This window comes from Salmo salar, chromosome ssa02, assembly GCF_905237065.1.
Source record: "Salmo salar chromosome ssa02, Ssal_v3.1, whole genome shotgun sequence".
In the NCBI taxonomy this organism is placed as follows: Eukaryota; Metazoa; Chordata; class Actinopteri; order Salmoniformes; family Salmonidae; genus Salmo; species Salmo salar.
In genome coordinates this window covers 70,152,862-70,178,288 of record NC_059443.1, presented here as the reverse complement: position 1 = coordinate 70,178,288, position 25,427 = coordinate 70,152,862, and the positions used below count along the sequence as shown (strand labels likewise).

Here is a 25,427-nt window from a genome sequence, read left to right as displayed (position 1 = left end):
AAACAACTACTTCTTCCCCTACTGTATTTTATTTATTTATTTATTTTGCTCCTTTGCACCCCATTATTTGTACTTTGCACTTTCTTCCACTGCAAATCTACCATTCCAGTGTTTTACTTGCTATATTGTATTTACTTTGCCACCTTGGCCTTTTTTTGCCTTTACCTCCCTTAACTCACCTCATTGCTCACATTGTATATTTATTTTTCTACTGCATTGTTGACTGTATGTTTGTTTTACTCCATGTGTAACTCTGTGTTGTATGTGTCGAACTGCTTTGCTTTATCTTGGCCAGGTCGCACTTGTAAATGAGAACTTGTTTTCAACTTGGCTACCTGGTTAAATAAAGGTGAAATAAAATAACATTTTTACAAGAGTTATCTTTTTTTCTGTCCCAACATTCAGTTTTGATTTCTATTTGCCATATATTTTCTAACTGTGCTGTTTCACAAAAGTTCTGAACCTATATACATTTTACAGACAAAGTATATTTTACATTAGTTGTCTTGTTATTTTTCTCCCACCCTTCAACTCCACTCAACCCCTCCCATCTATCTCTGAACACAATCCAGTTATGATTTCTTTTTGCTATATTTTTCTCTACTGTGCTGTGATGTTTCACAAAAGTTTGTAACCTTTCTATTCTCATTGTTTATAAAGATTGTATATTAAAGATACATTTTTTTGCTAAGAGGATTATTATATTATTGATAGATTGACTATGACTTTTTAAATCACCTAGCAGTGCTATTTGCAGAGTTAGCTCCAGGTAAATGTTACAATTCTTCATCCATTCCTGTAGCTGCGACCAAAAACAAGCTACTTATGGACAGTACCAACACAAATTATCTAATGATTCTGTCTCTTCACAGCAAAATCTGCAGAGCTGGGATGGTTGTATCCCCATAAATATAACATTCTATTCGTTGCAATAATTTTCTATAACAATTTAAATTGAAAAACTCTGGTGTCATTTTGTGTGTCAGTTCATCAAAAAACCTCTTCCCAACTATTTTGCAATGTATATAGCACAGCTGCCATTTCTTGTGGTCCTTAACTTCTTTGGGATAGGTGGCAGTATTTTCACAGCCGGATAAAAAAACGTACCCAATTTAATCTGGTTACTACTCCTGCCCAGAAACTAGAATATGCATATAATTAGTAGATTTGGATAGAAAACACTCTAACGTTTCTAAAACTGTTTGAATGGTGTCTGTATATCAAAACTCATTTGGCAGGCCAAAACCTGAGAAGATTCCATACAGGAAGTGCCCTGTCTGACAATGTGTTGTCCTTCTGTTGTATCTCTATCGAAAATACAGCATCTATGCTGTAATGTGACATTTTCTAAGGCTTCAATTGGCTCTCTAAAGCCACCAGAAAGTGGAATGGGGTGTCTGCTGTCTCTGGGCAAAGAACAGCAGCAGAATTTGTAAGTGGTCAGCCTGGGGACAGTGAGACTGAGATGCGCCATCATGAGACTACTCCATTTTTTTCTTTCAGCCTTTGAATGAATACAACGTTGCCCAGTTGGAATATCATCGCTATTTTATGAGAAAAATAGCATCAAAATTGATTTTAAACAGCGTTTGACATGCTTTTAAGTACGGTAATGGAATATTTAGAATTTTTTTGTCACGAAATGCGCTCGCACGTCACCCTTCGGATAGTGACCTGAACGCACGAATAAAACGGAGCTATTTGAATATAACTATGGATTATTTGGAACCAAAACAACATTTGTTGTTGAAGTAGAAGTCCTGGGAGTGCATTCTGACGAAGAACAGCAAAGGTAATCCAATTTTGTAATAGTAATTCTGAGTTTAGTGAGCCCAAACTTGGTGGGTGTCAAAATAGCTAGCCGTGATGGCCGAGCTATGTACTCAGAATATTGCAAAATGTGCTGACACCGCAATTGCATAAAGGAGTTCTGTATCTATAATTCTTAAAATAATTGTTATGTATTTTGTGAACGTTTATCATGAGTAATTTAGTGAATTCACCGGAAGTTTTCGGTGGGTATGCTAATTCTGAACATCACATGCTAATGTAAAAAGCTGGTTTTTGATATAAATATGAACTTGATTGAACAAAACATGCATGTATTGTATAACATAATGTCCTTGGAGTGTCATCTGATGAAGATCATCAAAGGTTAGTGCTGCATTTAGCTGTGGTTTGGGTTTATGTGACATATATGCTTGCTTGGAAAATGGCTGTGTGATTATTTGTGTCTATGTACTCTCCTAACATAAGCTAATGTTTTGCTTTCGCTGTAAAGCCTTTTTGAAATAGGACAATGTGGTTAGATTAACGAGTCTTATCTTTAAAATGGTGTAAAATAGTTGATTGTTTGAGAAAATTGAATTGTGGTATTTTAGTTGGTTTTGTATTTTGCGCCGTGCGATGCCATTGGCTGTTGGCTAGGGGTTCCGCAAGCGGAACGGGGTTCCGCTAGTGGAACGTCTGTCCTCAACAGGTTAAATGAAACTGGTATACTTTTTTATTCATCAGAACTGCATTAACCATTGTTACAGGGCAGCAGCAATTGTATGCACCCTTTCAGTTTGTTTAACAACTGTCGTTGACTTGTTATGGATGGGGGCAGTATTTTCACGGCCGGATAAAAAACGTACCCGAATTAATCTGGTTATTACTCCTGCCCAGAAAGTAGAATATGCATATAATTAGTAGCTTTGGATAGAAAACACTCCAAAGTTTCTAAAACTGTTTGAATGGTGTCTGTGAGTATAACAGAACTCAAATGGCAGGCCAAAACCTGAGAAGATTCTGTACAGGAAGTACCCTGTCTGACCATTTCTTGGACTTCTTTGTCATCTCTATCCAAAACAGGGGATCTCTGCTGTAACGTGACACTTTCTAAGGCTCCCATAGGCTCTCAGAAGGCGCCAGAACGTTGAATGATGACTCTGCAGTCTCTGGCTGAAAAACAGTAGCGCATTTGGATAGTGGTCGATCTGAGAACAATGAGACGGGTGTGCGCGTGGACTTGAAGAGTCCATTTTGCATTTTCAGTCTTTGAACGAAAACAACGACTCCCGGTCGGAATATTATCGCTATTTTACGAGAAAAATCGCATAAAAATTGATTTTAAACAGCGTTTGACATGCTTCGAAGTACGGTAATGGAATATTTAGAATTTTTTTGTCACGATACGCGTCTGCGCGTCACCCCTCGTTACCCTTTGGATAGTGTCTTGAACGCACGAACAAAACGTCGCTATTTGGATATAACTATGGATTATTTGGAACCAAACCAACATTTGTTGTTGAAGAAGAAGTCCTGGGAGTGCATTCTGACGAAGAACAGCAAAGGTAATCCAATTTTTCTTATAGTTAATCTGAGTTTGGTGAGTACCAAACTTGGTGGGTGTCAAAATAGCTAGCCTGTGATGGCCGGGCTATCTACTCAGAATATTGCAAAATGTGCTTTCACCGAAAAGCTATTTTAAAATCGGACACCGCGATTGCATAAAGGAACTAGCATACCCACCGCAAACTTCCGCTGAATTTATTAACTTGTTAGGTCTAGGGGGCAGTATTGACACGGCTGGATAAAAAACGTACCCGATTTAATCTGGTTACTACTCCTGCCCAGTAACTAGAATATGCATATAATTATTGGCTTTGGATAGAAAACCCTCCAAAGTTTCTAAAACTGTTTGAATGGTGTCTGTGAGTATAACAGAACTCAAATGGCAGGTCAAAACCTGAGAAGATTCTGTACAGGAAGTACCCTGTCTGACCATTTCTTGGCCTTCTTTGCATCCTCTATCCAAAACAAAGGATCTCTGCTGTTACGTGACACTTCCTACGGCTGCCATGGGCTCTCAGAAGGCGGCAAAAAGCTGAATCGTGGCTTTGCAGGGTCTGGCTGAAAAAAAGTAGCGCGTTTGGGTAGTGGCTGGTTACAGTACTGTGAGACTCAGGCGCTTGCCCGCGTCAACCGAATGCTTTGTTTTCTTTCCTCTGTTTACCTAAACGCAGATTCCCGGTCGGAATATTATCGCTTTTTTACGAGAAAAATGGCATAAAAATTGATTTTAAACAGCAGTTGACATGCTTCGAAGTACGGTAATGGAATATTTAGAATTTTTTTGTCACGAATTGCGCAATGCTCGTGACCCTGATTTACCATTTCGTATAGTGTCTGGAACGCCGACCAAAACGCCGCTATTTGGATATAACTATGGATTATTTTGGACCAAACCAACATTTGTTATTGAAGTAGCAGTCCTGGGAGTGCATTCTGACGAAGCCAACAAAAGTAATCAAACTTTTGTAATAGTAAATCTGACTTTGGTCAGGGCTAAACTTGGTGGGTGTCTAAATGGCTAGCCGTGATGGCTGGGCTATCTACTGAGAATATTTAAAAATGTGCTTTCACCGAAAAGCTATTTTAAAATCGGACACCTCGATTGCACAAAGGAGTTCTGTATCTATAATTCTTAAAATAATTGTTATGTTTTTTGTGAACGTTTATCGTGAGTAATTTAGTAAATTCACCGGATGTTTGCAGGGGGTATGCTAGTTCTGAACGTCACATGCTAATGTAAAAAGCTGGTTTTTGATATAAATATGAACTTGATTGAACAAAACATGCATGTACTGTATAACATAATGTCCTAGGGTTGTCATCTGATGAAGATCAAAGGTTAGTGCTGCATTTAGTTGTCTTCTGGGTTTTTGTGACATTATATGCTAGCTTGAAAAATGGGTGTCTGATTATTTCTGGCTGGGTACTCTGCTGACATAATCTAATGTTTTGCTTTCGTTGTAAAGCCTTTTTGAAATCGGACAGTGTGGTTAGATAACGAGAGTCTTGTCTTTAAAATGCTGTAAAATAGTCATATGTTTGAGAAATTGAAGTAATAGCATTTCTAACCTCTCTAGGCTAGGCGGGACGAATTCGTCCCACCTACGTAACAGCCACTGCTATCCTGTGGCGCGATTTTCAAAACCTTAAAAATCCTATTACTTCAATTTCTCAAACATATGACTATTTTACAGCCATTTAAAGACAAGACTCTCGTTAATCTAACCACACTGTCCGATTTCAAAAAGGCTTTACAACGAAAGCAAAACATTAGATTATGTCAGCAGAGTACCAAGCCAGAAATAATCAGACACCCATTTTTCAAGCCAGCATATAATGTCACCAAAACCCAGAAGACAGCTAAATGCAGCACTCACCTTTGATGATCTTCATCAGATGACAACCCTAGGACATTATGTTATACAATACATGCATGTTTTGTTCAATCAAGTTCATATTTATATCAAAAAACCAGCTTTTTACATTAGCATGTGACGTTCAGAACTAGCAACCCCCGCAAACTTCCGGGGAATTCGCTAACATTTTACTAAATTACTCACGATAAACGTTCACAAAGGGCATAACAATTATTTTAAGAATTATAGATACAGACCTCCTCTATGCACTCGATATGTCCGATTTTAAAATAGCTTTTTGGTGAAAGCACATTTTGCAATATTCTAAGTACATAGCCCAGGCATCACGGGCTCGCTATTTAGACACCCGGCAAGTTTAGCACTCACCATAATCATATTTACTATTATAAAAGTTTCATTACCTTTTGTTGTCTTCGTCAGAATACACACCCAGGACTGCTACTTCAATAACAAATGTTGGTTTGGTCCAAAATAATCCATCGTTATATCCGAATAGCGGCGTTTTGTTCGTGCGTTCCAGACACTATCCGAAATAGTAAAGAAGTGTCACGCGCTTGGCGCAATTCGTGACAATAAAATTCTAAGTATTCCATTACCGTACTTCGAAGCATGTCAACCGCTGTTTAAAATCAATTTTTACGACACTTTTCTCGTAGAAAAGCGATAATATTCCGACAGGGAATCTCCTTTTCGGCAAACAGAGGAAAAAATCCCAAAGGCGGGGGCGGTCGGGGTCACGCGCATAAGCCAGTGTCTCTTGATCGGCCACTTGAGAAAGGCGATAATGTGTTTCAGCCTGGGGCTGGAATGACGACATTCTGTTTTTTCCCGGGCTCTGAGAGCCTATGGACGACGTGGGAAGTGTCACGTTAGAGCAGAGATCCTTAGTAAATGATAGAGATGGAAAAGAAGTTCAACAAATGGTCAGACAGGCCACTTCCTGTAAAGGAATCTCTCAGGTTTTGACCTGCCATTTGAGTTCTGTTATACTCACAGACACCATTCAAACAGTTTTAGAAAATGTAGGGTGTTTTCTATCCATATGTAATAAGTATATGCATATTCTAGTTACTGGGTAGGAGTGGTAACCAGATTAAATCGGGTATGTTTTTTATCCAGCCGTGTCAATGCTGCCCCCTAGCCCTAACAGGCTAAGGTATTTGAAAATCACGCCACGGGATTCAGCTGGCAGTTGCGTAGGTGGGACGAATTCGTCATGCCTAGCCCAGAGAGGTTAAATTACTCACGATAAACGTTCACAAAAAACATAACAATTATTTTAAGAATTATAGATACAGAACTCCTTTATGCAATCGCTATGTCCGATTTTAAAATAGCTTTTCGGCAAAAGCACATTTTGCAATATTCTGAGTAGATAGCTCGCCATCACGGGCTAGCTATTTTGACACCCACCAAGTTTGGCCCTCACCAAATTCAGATTTACTATAAGAAAATTGGATTACCTTTGCTGTTCTTCGTCAGAATGCACTCCCAGGACTTCTACTTCAATAACAAATGTTGGTTTGGTTCAAAATAATCCATAGTTATGTTCAACTATCCTCTGTTTTGTTCGTGCGTTCAAGACACTATCCGAAGGGTGACGCGCCCAACGCGTTTCGTGACCAAAACATTCTAAATATTCCATTACCGTACTTCGAAGCATGTCAACCGCTGTTTAAAATCATTTTTTATGCGATTTTTCTCGTAAAAAAAGCGATAATATTCCGACCGGGAAACCCTGTTTTCGTTCAAAGTCAAAAAAATAAAAACATGGTGTCGGCTCGTGCACACGCCCCCAGTCTCATTGTTCTCTGATCGACCACTATCCAAATGCGCTACTGTTTTTCAGCCTGGGACACCAGAGTCATCATTCACCGTTCTGCCGCCTTCTGAGAGCCTATGGGAGCCGTAGGAAGTGTCACGTTACAGCAGAGATCCTCAGTTTTCAATAAAGAGAGTGTAGAAGGTCAAGAAATGGTCAGAGAGGGCACTTCCTGTTTGGAATCTTCTCAGGTTTTTGCCTGCCATATGAGTTCTGTTATACTCACAGACACCATTCAAACAGTTTTAGAAACTTTAGGGTGTTTTCTATCCAAAGCCAATAATTATATGCATATTCTAGTTTCTGGGCAGTAGTAATAACCAGATTAAATCGGGTACGTTTTTTATCCGGCCGTGCAAATACTGCCCCCTAACCTAGAGAGTTTGTGTTTTTGTATTCTTATGACTGGGACCAACTGGCTTATTATGTTTGATTTAATCATCTGCTTCTTCTTTAACATCATGCTGTGTGTAACTGCTGTCTTTCCATCGGCCCTATGCAGTAGCATAGGTGCCTGGAGAAGGTGGTATAGTCAAATTTTGTCAAAAAGTTCCCAAACTGCCCACCCGGCCAGCATAGGAAAGGGGGATACCTAATCAGTTGTACATCTCAATGCATTTGAAAGGCACCCTGTGTGAAAATCCTATGTTTTCCCATGGTTTTTTATGGGTTTTCCTATCGATTTTTTCAGATTTTCACTCTCACAATCACACATTTTTTTTTGTACAGAAAAAAGACAGAAATGTGATGTTCTAAGTCCACAACAATGCATAAACCACATCAATTTGATTGGCTCAGACTGTCAGGGCTTGGCTCCCCAGTTGGTGGGCCTGTGTCCCCCCAGGCCCATCCATGTATATGGCTCTGATGCGAACAGGGCATGGTCACAAATGTGACTCACCACCTGGATTCAGTCTTATGTAGCAACATTTGAATTTCTGTTTTTTACATTGGATAAAAGTAGAGACTCTGAGCTACAAAATTGTATATCATACACTGCATTTGAAGAAATAATGGGAAAGTAATTCTGCTTTGAAAGTTGATCAACTTGTAAACTCACTTTAGAGAAAACCGTCTTTCAATGTTTTGGTACTACTATTGAAGAGCCCTTCTTTGTCTACATCCATTCAGCATTGTTCACACCCTCTTAAGCCTTAGCCCCACCCATCTCTTTAGAAACATGCAATATCTGAAAATGTAGCTAGCTAGAACATCTTACCAGTATACATTATGGTTGGACGCGTCTCCTGTCTGATGCCATGCATGGTTGCCCTTAGCTTGGTGATATAATCCAGACTGGTGTTTTCTCCATCTCCTTAGCTATCATACTTGAATTCCACTGATTTCAAAACTCGGTCCTCCAGAAAGTGGAGAGCATACACATAACATTAGCTAGCGAGCCAGCCAACTAACGTTAGTACACTAACTTGACATTAGGTTTATGCAGTTTTACTATGCAATACATTTTTTAAAAAGCTGTGTTTGACATGATTACCTAGACATACTTTCCAGCTCCAATAGACAGACGCGTGCTATATGCCAGACCAATCCAAACTCATCTCTTGGCATGTCCAGCCCACTCATTATCTCAGGCAATCATGGCTAGCGGGAAGGTTGCTCACTTTCTCTGTGGCTAAACCAACTACGCTCGTAATTTAACAATTTTATTTGTATTTACAGATGGCATACAAGTTTGATTTTAAGGCACATGAAATTTCACATGTTCGCATTCTGATAAAAAAATATTTTTTACGTTCAAACAGCTCTCCTGTGAAGTCGTGACTTGTGACATACGCCTAGTTTCCTGAATCGGGTCACAAATGCACATCACAAATGTGACTGGCCTGCTCAAATCGGTATTATGTAGCAACATTAGAAAATGTGTTTTTTTTACATTGGATAAAAGTAGAAACTCAGAGCTACAAAATGATTTATCATACACTACAGCTGTGGAACAATGGGAAAGTAATTTTGCTTTGAAAGTTGATCAACTTGTAAACTCACTTTTGAGAAAATGGCCTTTGAATGTTTTGGCACTACTATTGGAGAGCCTTTCTTTGTCTAGACCCATTCAGCATCGTTCACACCCTCTAAGCTTTAGCTCCACCCATCTCTTTAAGGGTTGATCCGAATGTACTAACAACAGCAGTCAAGCACGCAGGCTAACTTGCTAACTACTTCCAGACATCTAAGTGAGAGAGAACAGCTCACTGAACATTACTCGCACTAGCAGAGCTGGTTAGGCTGTTATGTTATTCAGAGTGTTTGGTGACTGCAAGTGTGGCCGTTCGTAAATTCAGAGCGTTTCACGTTCAGAGAGCCCACCGGAAGCTCTGGCCGATGAGTTTACTGATGTTTACTGACACCGGCCATATTCAACGAGTGTTGAGCATTCGTAAATTCATCAGATATTCTGCACTCTCTGGCACACTCAAACGAGAGTGCTCTGAAATCAGAGTAGATGACCAAACTGAATTTACGAACGCATAGTGGAGTCTATTGTTAAGACATGTAGCTAGCTAGCTAGGTAAACAATGAACCATTATCACAACTCATGACGTTACTACCATGCATGAATCTGCAGGTAGCTAACCAACCAGGTTCAATGTTAGCTAGCTAACATTAGGCTATAGCTACCCTACCGTCAACCGAAATCATTCTTCTGTGAGCTGCTCCATTTCAAAACCAGTTGAGAGCTGCATGCTCTTGCTGCCTGTAGATTATATTCCGCTGAAACTAGGTTGTGTGCGGCTATTGTGTAGGCTACTTTGTGCATCAAAGTGCATAATTTCTCTATTGTACTCCATAATTGATAAATTGTGTACCAACACTACACCACTTTGATTCGCACCAGTAGGGATTATATGACTGCACTGGTATTACGGATGCTGTCCTTTCAGAATTCAGAACCTGTCACACACTGAAAGCCTATAGGTTTGCCACTGCGCAAACATGTCTATAATAGATATAAAGACTATTAAGATGCTAATGTTTCAAGAAAGGAGTGTATATATTTGGCCTGCCAAAGCGGTTTTACGCGCTGACTGAATAAATGGAAGCTGACAATTAGTTTTTTATTCCGCTGGTCTCTGGAATATCTATTACTATTACAGACATGTCCTCGCGAGACTGAGCCAAGACCAAGTACAAATGTATCCAACTCTGAGACAAGACTTAGACACTCAATATGTGGTCTCGTGACCGGATTTACAACACTGCTATTATCCATATATAGTCTAAAGCCAATATACCATGGATAAGGGCTGTATCCAGGCACTCTGCATTGCGTCATGTATAAGAACAGCCCTTAGCCGTGGTATTTTGGCCGTATACCACACCTCCTCGGGCCTTATTGCTTAAATGTAGCCTGTTGTCCATATATAGTCTAATGTAGCCTGTTGTCCATACATAGTCTAATTTAGCCTAGTGTCCATATATAGTCTAATGTAGCCTGTTATCCATATATAGTCTAATGTAGCCTGTTATCATACACATATGCACACACAGGCATTTTTTTACCCCGGTTAATCATTTCTTCCCTATGTAGATCAACACTCCTACACTGAGAACCTTTATGAATACTGGGCCTGATGTAACAACCAAAACACAACTCAAAACATAACAAGAAGTAACATGATACATTACCCTGAAAGTATATGACTTAAAACCAAAAACTATTTTTCAAGATATTGTAAAGAGTACTTACAGAGGGAAGTGAAGGGGAGAGGTCTTGTACAGTGAGTCAACTTATTGGCAGTGTGTGGAAACTGATAGTAACTGTCAGTTCTGTGGTTGACACATATTTAAAGTAGTCAGGATACAAGAAACTGGTATAGAACTGTCCTTTCCTTCCTCTTTAAGACATTAACATGCATGAGGACCAGAACAGCATGTCAGAAAAGGAAGATTACTGTATTAGAGTGGGCCCTATATTTCTAAAATGGACAAAATGTCCCCCATTTCCACTTTTATATAAATACAGAACCATGTTAACAATATGTTGATTATTCTATATGGAATGTTTATAATATCTTAGAATGTGTTGCCTTGACCCTCTGAGTTCTACATGGAACAGGTCAAAGTTCCATTTACATTTGGTCAGTCCCATGATGTCATTCATTCTATTCTGCTAATCAATTACATTTACACTCCTCATCAGCTACTGAAGGTTCCAGTGTTCTAGACTAGAGCTCTCCCTACTGGCATCTCAATATTACGGCACCATCTTAATAATAATGTCCTCGATAATGTTGGACTAATAAAACATAACAAACTGGAAATAGATCAGATAGAATAGTGAAACACAACACTGGCTACTTCACAAAGTCACATTGAAGCACACATGTCACGTCCTGACCAGCAGAGGGAGTAGTTGTTTAGTATTTGGTCAGGACGTAGCAGAAGTTGTGTGTTGTATGTAGTTTCTAGTTGTTCTGTTTCTGTGTTAGTCTGTGTGACTCCCGATCAGGAACAGCTGGATATCGTTGTTCCTGATTGGGAGTCATATATTAGGTGTGTGTTTTTCTCTTGGGGTTGTGGGTTGTTTATTTTGCACTGCTGTAAGTATCGAAATAGCCTGTAGAACTGTTGGTTTGTTATTTTCTTGTTTTTTTCCGTGTTCTCATTATTTAATAAATTATGATGTTGAGCAAGCAATCCGCTGCGCCTTGGTCTTCTCTACAGTACGACAACCATTACAACACATGTCTGTAGTAGTACAACATCCACTATAATTATGTTTAACTGTTGACCATTGTGTACAGTACTGGTAGTAGAGGCGTCAGTATAATCATTATAGTGATGCTGTAATGACTGTGTAGGCTGTTGTTTCTTAATCCTGTACTGGGGTGTTTTCATTAGTCACAGACCGTTGTGAAACATTTAGACTGTTGCAAAATGTTTTGCAATGGAAACTGTTTACCACAATCGGAAAAAGTTTTGCAACAAAAACAGTGTCTATTGGACAAATTCAGGTAGGTCCCTCCTCGTTTTTTTCCCTGTTTGCTCTGTTTGGTTACTAGAGTATACAGTAGACAGTTTATGTTACAAAACGTTTTGCAACAGACCAAATGTTTTGCAAATGGTATTAATTCTTTGCCTATCAGCAGCACACCTGTAAGTAACATTTAAGCACACAAACACTGATTTCTGTAGTAGTGCAACATGCCACTATCATATGTGACGTATGTGGCAGGAACTCCAGACAATCACAGATTATAAATGGAAAACCAACCATGTCGCGGACAGCGGCGTCTTGCTACCTGATAAGCTAAACACCTTCTTCGCCCGCTTTGAGGATAACACAGTGCCGCCGACATGGGCCGCTCCCGTGGCCAACGTGAGTAAGACATTTAAGCGTGTTAACCCTAACAAGGCTGCCGGCCCAGACGGTATCCCTAACCGTGTCCTCAGAGCATGTGCAGATCAGCTGGCTGGAGTGTTTAAGGACATTTTCAATCTCTCCCTATCCCAGTCTGCTGTCCCCACTTGCTTTGAGATGTCCACCATTGTTCCTGTACCCAAGAAAGCAAAGGTAACTAAATTACTATCACCCCGAAGCACTCACTTCTGTCATCATGAAGTGCTTTGAGATGGACCTTACCCGACACCCTAGAATAACTGCAATTCGCATATCACACCAATAGATCCACGGATGATGCTATCGCCATCGCACTGCACACTGCCGTATACCATCTAGACAAGAGGAATATCTACTGTGTGGAATAATGCTGCTCATTGACTACAGCTCAGCCTTCAACACCATAGTACCCTCCAAGCTCATCATTAAGTTTTGGCCCCTGGGTCTGAACCCTGCCCTGTGCATCTGGGTCCAGGACTTTGACGGGCCGCCCCCAGGTTTTAAATGTAGGAAACAACACCTCCACTACACTGATCCTAAACACAGGGGCCCCACAAGCATGCGTGCTCAGCCTCCTCCTGTACTCCCTGTTCAACCATGACTACGTGGCCACTCACACCTCCAACTCAATCATCAAGTTTGCAGACGACACACCAGTGGTTGGCCTGATTACCAACAATGACGAGACAGTCTACAGGGAGAAGGTGAGGGCCCTGGCACAGTGGTGCCAGGGAAATAACCTCTCCCTCAAAGTCAACTAAATTAAGGAGCTGATCATGGACTTCAGGAGACAGCAGACGGCGCACACCCCCATCCATATCGATAGGGCCACATTGGAGAAGGTGACAAGCTTCAAGTTCCTCGACTTACACATCACTGACAATCTGAAATGGTCCACCCACACAGACAGTTGGGAAGAAGGTGCTACAGTGCCTCTTCAACCTCAGGAGGCTGAAGAAATTCGGCTTGGCCAGAAAGACCCTCACAAACTTTTACAGATGCACCATTGAGAGCATCCTTTCGGGGTGCATCACCGCCTGGAATGACAACTGCACCGTCCGTAACCGCAGGTCTCTCCAGAGGGTGGTGCAATAAGCTTTACACGTCACCGGGAGCACACTGCATGCCCTTCAGGACATCTACAGCACTCAGTGTCACAGAAAGGCCAAGAAGATTATCAAAGACCTCAGCCACCCGAGCAATGGCCTGTTCACCCCGCTATCATCCAGAAGGCGAGGTCATTACAGGTGCATCAAAGCTGCGACCGAGAGACTGAAAAAACAGCTTCTATCTCAAAGCCATTAGACTGTTAAATAGCCATCACTAGCCAGCTACCACCCGATTACTCAATCCTGCACCTTAGAGGCTGCTGCCTTATGTTAATAGACACGGAACACTGGTCACTTTGAAAATGTATACATACTATTTTAGCCATTTCATATGTATATACTGTGTTCTAGTCAAGTCCACCCTATTCAACTAGTGCTGTACATATACTATTCTATATATTTATACTAGGGATGCACAATATATCGGTGAACATATCGGAATCGGACGATATTAGCTAAAAATGCCAACATCGGTATTGGCCTGATGTCTAGTTTAACATCGATGTGCAAAACCGATGACAAAGCTGATGTGCATAACTATATAACGTAGGTACATGACGTAATGACGCCACGTAAAATTTGGCACTACACATGCAACACAGCATTCCTAACCTAGCCCAAAATGTCTGCTGTGTGGATTGAGCTGTCAACAAGTTGAGCAGTCAACAAGTCGAGCAGTCATTTAAAAGAGTAAGAACATTTCAGCGACACAACTCAAAGGCGAAATCCATTAAAGCCAAGATAACGGAGTTCATTACCCTTGACAATCAACCATTCTCTGTCGTGGGTGATGTTGGCTTTTGCCGACTGGTTGAGCACCGGTACACACTACCAAGTGCGCTATTTTTCAGATGTTGCCCTACCGAGTTACACAGTAATAGCATCACTGCTATTAGCTTCACGTCATACATACTATGGAATGCCATCTGGGTATTTGCATGTCATAAAAGATACCGTAGCACTGTCAGGGCTGTACAAAAAAGTCGGCAAACAAGCAAACACTGGCCACGAACGATGTGTTTACAATAGCGTATTGGTAATAAAGCATCATTTGTTCGACCGCAACTTCTGGGGTAGCTAGCTTTAGCTTGGTACCTAGCTAGCACCAATACAACCAGCCTGAAAACAATGACCAGTAGAAACTGCAGTCATTTTCATTATTCTTAGCAATGATTTAGGAATCCTTGTGAGTAAGTTTTAGCTAGGTTGCCACTTGTTCGCCTACTGAAATTGAACTTCAGTTCATGAAAATAAATAGCTAGCCAGGTACTTAACCCTGTTGCCAAAGCTAATGTTATAAGCAGCCAGCTAGCTTCATCTGGCTAGTGAGGCTCAACCGGACCGGCTTATGTGTTGTGAAACTAGCCACAAAAGGATTAGGCACAATAGTGAAATTTGCAGTTTGCCTTCAAAATAAATGTATGTCATTGACAGTGATGCAAATTAATACAAATAGTATTATTTTGAAGGCTAACTGCAAAGTCGACTATTGTGACTAATCCTTATTGTGGCTAGCTTCACATAGATGGGGCTGAACACCATTAATCAAATAAGAACTGTCTTATAAATTAGGGTTATTTTAGATGATGACACCTAGCTATATAGTTAGCTAGCAAAGACACAAATGGTGTTCCATAGAAATCCTGGTTGAGAAAGAAACGACTGAACAAATTAACTATGAAACAGTACAGCCAGTAAGTGAAAGAAATAGGTTTTGTTATGTTTTACTGGTAATGGGGACATACGTAAATGACAACAAAATAACTTTTTGGTTTGTGTGTGTGTGTGTGTGTGTGTGTGTGTGTGTGTGTGTGTGTGTGTGTGTGTGTGTGTTTTAACTAGGCGAGTCAGATAAGAACAAATTCTTATTTACAATGACGGCCTACCCGGACGACGCTGGGCCAATTGTGCGCCACCCTATGGGACTTCTCGTTCAGGACAGGAAGTGCCAGTCAAATCGCAAGAATGCCAAGCACCACAGCAGACATGGTTTTCCACAGGAGAAACAGAGGGAGAGAGAAAGAGAGGAATAGAAAGGGAGGGAGGGAGAAAGGGGGAGTGTATGTGAGAAACAGAGGATAAAGCGAGAGAGAGAGACACAGACAGGCAAACTTGATGTGAGAAAATCATAGCAGGGCAAAAAAAGATCAAAACATCGACAAGAACATAAGCTAACCCCTTTACTACACCTGACAACAGACTGATGACCTCACCACACCTACAGGTGCTCACACTTTGACTCAATGGGGCTTTCCTATGGAGTGCAGATACATCATGAATGGGGCTTTCCTATGGAGTGAAGATACATCATGAATGGGGCTTTCCTATGGAGTGCAGAGGCCAGAACGCTTCCAACTCGTCAGGAGTAGCGCGATGAGCCGGAAGAGCCGTCTTGATTTCCTCCTTCCTGACTGCTGCTGCGCTCTTAAAGTGGCAGTGCACGGTGAAGACTCCATGCAGGATTTCGCTACAAGTGTTTGTGTGCTTATTCTATCTGATGTACTGTCAGTTTGTAATGTTGTTATTAGCCCAACATTATTGAGGACATTATTATTAGGATGGTGCAGTAATGTTGAGATGCCAGTAGGGAGAGCTCTAGTCTAGAATACTGGAGCCTTCAGTAGCACTTTGATACAGCTGATGAGGAGTGTAAATTGAATGGGTTAGTAGAATAGAATGAATGACATCATGGAACTGACCAAATGTAAATGAAACGTTGACCTGTTCCATGTAGAACTCAGAGGGACAAGAAAACACATTCTAAGATATTATAAACATTCCATATAGTAGGCTATAGTAAACATGATTCTGTATTTAGTCAATAGAATACATTGGAAATGGGTCACATTTAAAAAATGTAAGCCCACTCCTCAAATGAAGAAATACAACTAGATATGCAGTCTGTTGTGTATTTTCTATTGAAATAAAACCTCCCCTTTATAATGTGCTGGTCTGGTCCTCATGCATGTTAATGACTTAAAGAGGAAGGAAGTTCTGCATCAGATACTTGTGTCTTAACTACTTTAAATATGTATCAACCACAGAACACACACTTACTGTCAGTTTTCATGCACAACCAGTAAGTTGACTCATTGTACAAGACCTCTCCCCTTCACTTCACTCTGTAAGTACACTTGACAATATCTTGAAATATAGTTTTTGGTTATTTGTATTTAGTCATAAGTAATGTACTTGAGGGTAATGTATCATTTACTTCTTGTTATGTTTTGAGCTGTGTTTTGGTTGTTACATCAGGGCCAGTATTCAACAAGTGTGTCATTGCCCCCCAGTGTTGATCTAGGATCAGGGCCCCCAGTCCATTCAATTATTATATAAAAGGTGTGTGTGTGTGTGTGTGTGTGTGTGTGTGTGTGTGTGTGTGTGTGTGTGTGTGTGTGTGTGTGTGTGTGTGTGTGTGTGTGTGTGTGTGTGTGTGTGTGTGTGTGTGTGTGTGTGCTCACAGCTTGGGGATAGGAGCTATCATTGAACCTGGTGGTCAGTCTTTAGGCTGCTGTACAGCTTGACGGACCGTAGAAGAGTTGAACATTTATCCTCCTATATTTGGGGTTCTGAGAATGAACACCTTCAGAACAATCAATGTAGAAATATGTGTTTACAGGACTACACATCTGTTCAATTGTAACGGGTGTCGTAAGGATTGGACCAAGGTGCAGTGGGAAAGTGTATACTCATCTTCTTATTTATTAATAAAGGAGGAAAAAACAAAAGAAACACGTGTACAAACACAACGAACGACACTAAACAGTCCTGTCATGTGAACAGACACAAAACAGGAGATAACTACCCACAAACCCCCATAGCACAAACACCCCTATACATAGGACCTTCAATCAGAGGCAACAAAGAACAGCTGCCTCCAATTGAAGGTCAAACCAATTAACCTAACATAGAAATAGATAGACTAGACTGAACATAGAAAACACTAACATAGAACATAGACCAAAACCCCGGAACACTCTTAACAAACACCCCTCTTACTTAAACACATAGCCCAACAAACCCCGAACCACATAAAACAAACATCTGCGACGTCCTGACCAAACTACAATAACAAATAACCCCTTTACTGGTCAGAACGTGACATCAATAAGTTGTTGTTGTTGTTGTTGATGATGATGACTTTATTGTATCCATTAGGAAGTAATTTTGCATCATACATCATGTCATCTTAAAAACTACAAAGCTGAGGGGATAGTCACTTCCTGGTTACTTTCACAGCATATGATTTAAACATTGTTGATTTTTTTTTTCTATTTATATTTGGAGGTGGGGTGCCCTGATTGGCCTCACACGTTAGTCAGTATGTGTTACAACTGTGCTGGCATGTGTGTTTTTATTTTGTTTGCCTCTTCTTGGGAAAATGTTGTGGGCGCTCGTGGTGGGGCGCTCGTGGTGGGCGCCCATGTCTTTTTGGTTCCAGTTGTTGATACTAGTCAATTTTCAATGGACACCCCCATGAGTGTCTTTCAGAACCCATCCTAAAAACCCACTGATCTCATTTTTGTCTTTGTCAGTGACTCTTTTATTAATTCCCCCTTTTGTTTGGGTGACATTTTAGGTTATCTTGCTGGGGAACGTAACAGCATAAGTGTATACAGTAGATATTGTAATTAAATAATTTTATAAAGGTGTTATATTGTCTTGTATTTCAGGTCAGAACTGTTTGAGTGTGACTTACACCCATCAGAGTATCTGTGTCTTGAAGGGGTCAACAGTGAACATATCCTGCTCTTACACATATCCCAGTTATCATGAGATCAAAAAAGCTTTCTGGTTTACTAAATGGTCTGGTATGGATGCTGAAGATCTGAGCTCAGTGCCAGGGTATGAGGGTCATATAGAGTACCTTGGGGATAAGGAGAGTAACTGTACCCTGAGAATCACAGACCTGAGATTGAGTGACTCTGCTGGGTACAGGTTCAGATTCATAACATCTGGAGGAAAGTTTTCTGGCTCACCTGTCTCCCTGACTGTCACAGGTAATCTGTCACTCATCTAACATATATGACACATATCTAGATAGCTGTAATGTGAGTGTGGTTATGTATGTATGCTAATGCATATGATGTGTGTGCTTCAGTGTCTGCTGTGAATTTAGCTGTGCTTTTGTATGTATGCTAATGAGAATGTTGAGTTTTAATCTGTTTAAATTGATTCTATTGAACCCAGGACAGTGGGAAATGATTACAGAGTTGACTGTCCTGACTAAATAAATCAAATGAATGACAGTAATTAACTTATTAAAGGGCAGTCATACAGACCCTGCAGCATTATGTAACAGGGAAAAACAAATCTAGTACTTCACATAAGAGGACATATATAGGAGGAGAATAATGATTTGTTTCCTTTAACTCTAGATGTTGTGTTGGAGATGGATCCTACATCTGTGTCAGAGAGGGAGAGAGTCACACTGACATGTAGAACCAAATGTACACTGGACCCCATCACAGTCTACAGTTGGTATAAAAATGGACAGCCTATTCCAAACAGCAACACCTACTCAAACAGCAACACGAAACAGCAACAAAGTGTGAACAAACCCTACTGTCAGGGTGAACCAATAGGTTTTGCTCTTAATGTAATGTGCTTGTGATGTCTAACTGTGTTCCAGTGGAGTGTGACCTACACCAAGAATAGTATCTGTACCTTGAAGGGGTCAACAGTGGATCTGTCCTGCTCTTACATATATCCCAGTGGATATACATCGATCTCATCGATTACTAGCAACATTGTTGCAAGCTTTTGTCAAATGAACAACCAAGGTCAGACGGAGAAATGCACGTTCAAGCCTGGACACAACAGCTAAGCCCATCTCACTTTCTATCTCCTTCTTCAGTGTTTACAGTGAAATATGTTCTCTCTTTCTGCTGTGCTCTCTTTTCATGTTCAGTGCCTTCAGTGAACTAAAAAATGCACTTTAGGACTGTTTGACATTTTACTTAAAGGGAGGTTGCGTGAGTATATTGTTTTTTGAACTTGATTGATTTTGTGAGGGACAACTGACATTTTGACATTTCAAGGACTTTTGTTGTCTATGAACACACCCACACACACCCATTCATACCCCCTCCCTCCTCCACTTGGAGGTAATACAGACTATTCCAAATTCTCTATGTTTTATGACTGGGTTCTTTCTTGTCCATTGTTTCTAGGAAGTTGCCTTTGAATTGCTTTGACATTCATTTTTTGTGAGGTATTATTGGTTGGGTTACCCCCGTGCTGTGACGTGTGTGTGTTTTTTTATATGGTGTCTTTTCCTCCACTGGCTATCTGGCCAACAGGCTACCCTATAGGCAGTATCTTCTGCTGATGTCTGGTAGTGGTTCTCTATCTATCCTACTCTTTCCAGTTCTGCAGATTAATACCTGTCTGGTAGTGGTTCTCCATCTATCCTACTCTTTCCAGTTCAGCAGGTTAATACCTGTCTGGTAGTGGTTCTCTATCTATCCTACTCTTTCCAGTTCAGCAGGGTTAATACCTGTCTGGTAGTGGTTCTCTATCTATCCTACTCTTTCCAGTTCAGCAGGGTTAATACCTGTCTGGTAGTGGTTCTCTATCTATCCTACACTTTCCATTTCAGCAGGGTTAATACCTGTCTGGTAGTGGTTCTCTATCTATCCTACTCTTTCCAGTTCAGCATGGTTAATACCTGTCTGGTAGTGGTTCTCTATCTATCCTACTCTTTCCAGTTCAGCAGGGTTAATACCTGTCTGGTGACTGAACATGACCTTTTATCTTTACCTCTCTCTAACAATACCACTACAAGCTGATGTCTGTATTGGTACAACATGGCAATGTCATATTCTGTTACACTGTCTCTGTCTCAAATGGCACCCTAATCCCTATATAGTGCAATACTTTTGACCAGAGCTGTGTGTGTGTGTGTTTCAGGGGATGACTGATATCATGCTCTCCATCTATGATACAGTATGATGGGAATGTGTTTGCCATCAGCATACCACCCTGCATCCCACTGCTGGCTTGATTCTAAGCAGGGTTGGTCACTGGATGGGAGACCAGATGCTGCTGGAAGTGGTGTTGGAGGGCCAGTAGGAGGCACTCTTTCCTCTGGTCTAAACAAAATACCCCAGGCCAGTGATTGGGGACATTGCCCTGTGTTGGGTGCCCTCTTTTGGATGGGATGTTAAACGGGTTTCCTGACTCTGAGGTCATTAAAGATCCCATGTCACTTATCGTAAGAGTAGGGGTGTTAACCCTGGTGTCCTGGCTAAATTTCCAATCTTGCCCTCATACCATCATGGTCACCTAATCATCCCCAGCTTCCAATTGTCTGATTCTCCCTGTTACTATTCCCAAGGTCGTTGCTGTAGATGAGAATGTATTCTCAGTCAACTTACTTGGTTAAATAATATAAAAAACGTACCCCTGTATGCAGAACAATTTACCCATGGAGCATGTCGACAACTTATTCCAGGTAACAGAACTAACCACAGGTCTGAATACTTATGTAAATTTGATATTTCAGTATTTTTTTACATGTTTGCAAACATTTTTAAACCTGTTTTTGCTTTGTCATTAATGGGTATTGTGTGTAGATTCAGGGGAAAATAAACATTTTCATCCATTTTAGAATAAGGCTGTAACTTAACAAGATGTGTAAAAAGTCAAGGGGTCTGAATACTTTCTGAATCAACTGTGGCCCTTGATTCAATCCTAATGTGCTTGTAGACAATACTTTTATTTAAAGGCAAAGTTCCTGCGTTAGTGGAGATCACATTCAAGGTAAACACAGCAGATGTCGGCTCAATTGTAAATGACCTTTTTAATGCTTTAGCACGGTTTCTAATTGGATCCAGGCCCCAGGGTTAGATACGTCTACATCCTGTGGTTTCTAATTGGATCCAGGCCCCAGGGTTAGATACGTCTACATCCTGTGGTTTCTAATTGGATCCAGGCCCCAGGGTTAGATACGTCTACATCCTGTGTTTTCTAATTGGATCCAGGCCCCAGGGTTAGATACGTCTACATCCTGTGGTTTCTAATTGGATCCAGGCCCAAGGGTTAGATACGTCTACATCCTGTGGTTTCTAATTGGATCCAGGCCCCAGGGTTAGATACGTCTACATCCTGTGGTTTCTAATTGGATCCAGGCCCTAGGGTTAGATACGTCTACATCCTGTGTTTTCCAAAGTGTTTTAAAAGGATCCCGGGGACATAACCTTCTCCTTATTGGTGCACTCAGACCTTATGAACAACCAGGACCAAAAAGGTCAAATAGGTTGTGCTTATATTTGTCCTGTTTCAGATGTAAGTGTGTAACCTGTACATTGTGTGTGTGGTGTGAAATGGAAATGTGTTTTTTGCATATCCCACTCCTCCTGAGACACCTCGGGGAGGAGAAAGGGTTGCATATTCAGCTGTTTCTCTGTTAGAAAATGGACAAGAACAAAGATGGTGTGGTCACCATTGAGGAATTTCTGGACAGGGTGCCCTTATTTAGCCCACAGCCAATTTAGCCCATAAGCCAATTTGTATATTGCTGATTCATTATGGAAACTAGAGTTCGTGCAGATAACCAAGACTTTTATGACGTTCAGATGAGACTGAATGAGGTCAAGAATAATGGATGACTGAAATGTAAGATATTTTTAGATCTGTAAGAGTTAATTCGGAAGACGGAACTCCTTTAAATAAGCTTCTCTATGGTGCCCCAGGTTATTACTGAGTTAATTGTTACATGATTTAATTCAATCACGTAATCAATTAAACGTTAGGTAATCGATTTGTTAAAATAGCATGTCATCACATTAATGACAGTCAGATACTACAAAGTGATAAGAAACATTGCGTCAGAACATTGTGGCAAAATATTACCATAACTTTGTCATAAAACCAATAATAAATGTATATGAACATACCAAGTAAACATATATTATGTATCATCTAACATTACTGTATACTGTAATAGAATAGTACTGTATAATGTAATAGAATAGTACAGGACTGTAGAATGTAATAGAATTGAAACAGTACTATATACTGTAACAGAATAGAAACAGGACTGTAGAATGTAACAGAATAGTACATGACTGTATACTGTAATAGTACAGTACTGTATACTGTAATAGTACAGGACTGTATACTGTAATAGTACAGGACTGTATACATTTACATTTTACATTTAAGTCATTTAGCAGACGCTCTTATCCAGAGCGACTTACAAATTGGTGCATTCACCTTATAATATCCAGTGGAACAACCACTTTACAATAGTGCATCTAAATCTTTTAAGGGGGGGGGTTAGAAGGATTACTTTATCCTATCCCAGGTATTCCTTGAAGAGGTGGGGTTTCAGGTGTCTCCGGAAGGTGGTGATTGACTCCACTGTCCTGGCGTCGTGAGGGAGCTTGTTCCACCATTGGGGTGCCAGAGCAGCGAACAGTTTTGACTGGGCTGAGCGGGAACTGTTCTTCCTCAGAAGTAGGGAGGCGAGCAGGCCAGAGGTGGATGAACGGAGTGCCCTTGTTTGGGTGTAGGGCCTGATCAGAGCCTGAAGGTACGGAGGTGCCGTTCCCCTCACAGCTCTGTAGGCAAGCACCATGGTCTTGTAGCGGATGCGAGCTTCGACCGGAAGCCAGTGGAGAGAGCGGAGGAGCGGGGTGACGTGAGAGAACTTGGGAAGGTTGAACACCAGACGGGCTGCGGCGTTCTGGATGAGTTGTAGGGGTTTAATGGCACAGGCAGGGAGCCCAGCCAACAGCGAGTTGCAATAATCCAGACGGGAGATGACAAGTGCCTGGATTAGGACCTGCGCCGCTTCCTGTGTGAGGCAGGGTCGTACTCTGCGAATGTTGTAGAGCATGAACCTACAGGATCGGGTCACCGCCTTGATGTTGGTGGAGAACGACAGGGTGTTGTCCAGGGTCACGCCAAGGCTCTTAGCACTCTGGGAGGAGGACACAAGGGAGTTGTCAACCGTGATGGCGAGATCATGGAACGGGCAGTCCTTCCCCGGGAGGAAGAGCAGCTCCGTCTTGCCGAGGTTCAGCTTGAGGTGGTGATCCGTCATCCACACTGATATGTCTGCCAGACATGCAGAGATGCGATTCGCCACCTGGTTGTCAGAAGGGGGAAAGGAGAAGATTAATTGTGTGTCATCTGCATAGCAATGATATGAGAGACCATGTGAGGATATGACAGAGCCAAGTGACTTGGTGTATAGCGAGAATAGGAGTGGGCCAAGAACAGAGCCCTGGGGGACACCAGTGGTGAGAGCACGTGGTGCGGAGACAGATTCTCGCCACGCCACCTGGTAGGAGCGACCTGTCAGGTAGGACGCAATCCAAGCGTGGGCGGCGCCGGAGATGCCCAGCTCGGAGAGGGTGGAGAGGAGGATCTGATGGTTCACGGTATCAAAGGCAGCAGATAGGTCTAGAAGGATGAGAGCAGAGGAGAGAGAGTTAGCTTTAGCAGTGCGGAGAGCCTCCGTGACACAGAGAAGAGCAGTCTCAGTTGAATGCCCAGTCTTGAAACCTGACTGATTAGGATCAAGAAGGTAATTCTGAGAGAGATAGCAAGAGAGCTGGCCAAGGACGGCGCGTTCAAGAGTTTTGGAGAGAAAGGAAAGAAGGGATACTGGTCTGTAGTTGTTGACATCGGAGGGATCGAGTGTAGGTTTTTTTCAGAAGGGGTGCAACTCTCGCTCTCTTGAAGACGGAAGGGACGTAGCCAGCGGTCAAGGATGAGTTGATGAGCGAGGTGAGGTAGGGGAGAAGGTCTCCGGAAATGGTCTGGAGAAGAGAGGAGGGGATAGGGTCAAGTGGGCAGGTTGTTGGGCGGCCGGCCGTCACAAGACGCGAGATTTCATCTGGAGAGAGAGGGGAGAAAGAGGTCAAAGCACAGGGTAGGGCAGTGTGAGCAGGACCAGCAGTGTCGTTTGACTTAGCAAACGAGGATCGGATGTCGTCAACCTTCTTTTCAAAATGGTTGACGAAGTCATCCGCAGAGAGGGAGGAGGGGGGGAGGGGGAGGAGGATTCAGGAGGGAGGAGAAGGTAGCAAAGAGCTTCCTAGGGTTAGAGGCAGATGCTTGGTATACTGTAATAGTATACTGTAGTAGTACAGGACTGTATACTTTAATAGTACAGGACTGTATACTGTGGCAGAATAGAATAGTACAGTACTGTATAATGTAACAGAATAGAATAGTACAGGACTGTATAATGTAATAGAATAGAAACAGGACTGTAGAATGTAATAGAATAGAAACAGGACTGTATACTGTAATAGAATAGTACAGTACTGTAGAATGTATTAGTACTGTACACTGTAATAGAATAGAAACAGGACTGTAGAATGTAACAGAATAGTACAGGACTGTATACTGTAATAGAATAGTACTGTATACTGTAATAGAATAGTACTGTATACTGTAATAGAATAGTACTGTATACTGTAATAGTACAGGACAGTATACTGTAATAGTACAGGACTGTATACTGTAATAGTACAGGACTGTATACTGTAATAGTACATGACTGTATACTGTAATAGTACAGGACTGTATACTGTAATAGTACAGGACTGTATACTAATAGTACAGGACTGTATACTGTAACAGAATAGAATAGTACAGTACTGTATAATGTAACAGAATAGAATAGTACAGGACTGTATAATGTAATAGAATAGAAACAGGACTGTAGAATGTAATAGAATAGAAACAGGACTGTATACTGTAATAGAATAGTACAGTACTGTAGAATGTATTAGTACTGTACACTGTAATAGTACAGTACTGTATAATGTAATAGAACAGTACAGTACTGTAGATTGTAATATAATTGAAACAGTACTGTATACTGTAATATAAAGTACAGTGCTGTAGAATGTAATAGTACAGTAGAATGTAATAGTACAGTAGAATGTAATAGAATAGTACTG

General features: G+C 41.2%; 1 protein-coding gene across 6 annotated transcripts in view; it reads right to left on the bottom strand.

The window, feature by feature from the left end:
- LOC106592614 (sialoadhesin) overlaps positions 1 to 10,852 on the bottom strand; it is a 157,167-nt gene extending 146,315 nt beyond the window's left edge. For 2 of the 6 annotated variants that reach the window (XM_045708978.1, XM_045708963.1), the window contains exon 1: positions 8,255 to 8,399. In XM_045708978.1, the coding sequence (XP_045564934.1) occupies positions 8,255 to 8,300 (46 nt within the window). In that variant the 5' untranslated portion in view covers positions 8,301 to 8,399. Of the gene's footprint in view, positions 1 to 8,254; positions 8,403 to 10,741 lie in introns of those variants that run through there. The other 4 variants (XR_006762272.1, XM_045708976.1, XM_045708974.1 and 1 more) reach the window with 4 other exon arrangements.
- Positions 10,853 to 25,427: the final 14,575 nt, after the last annotated feature.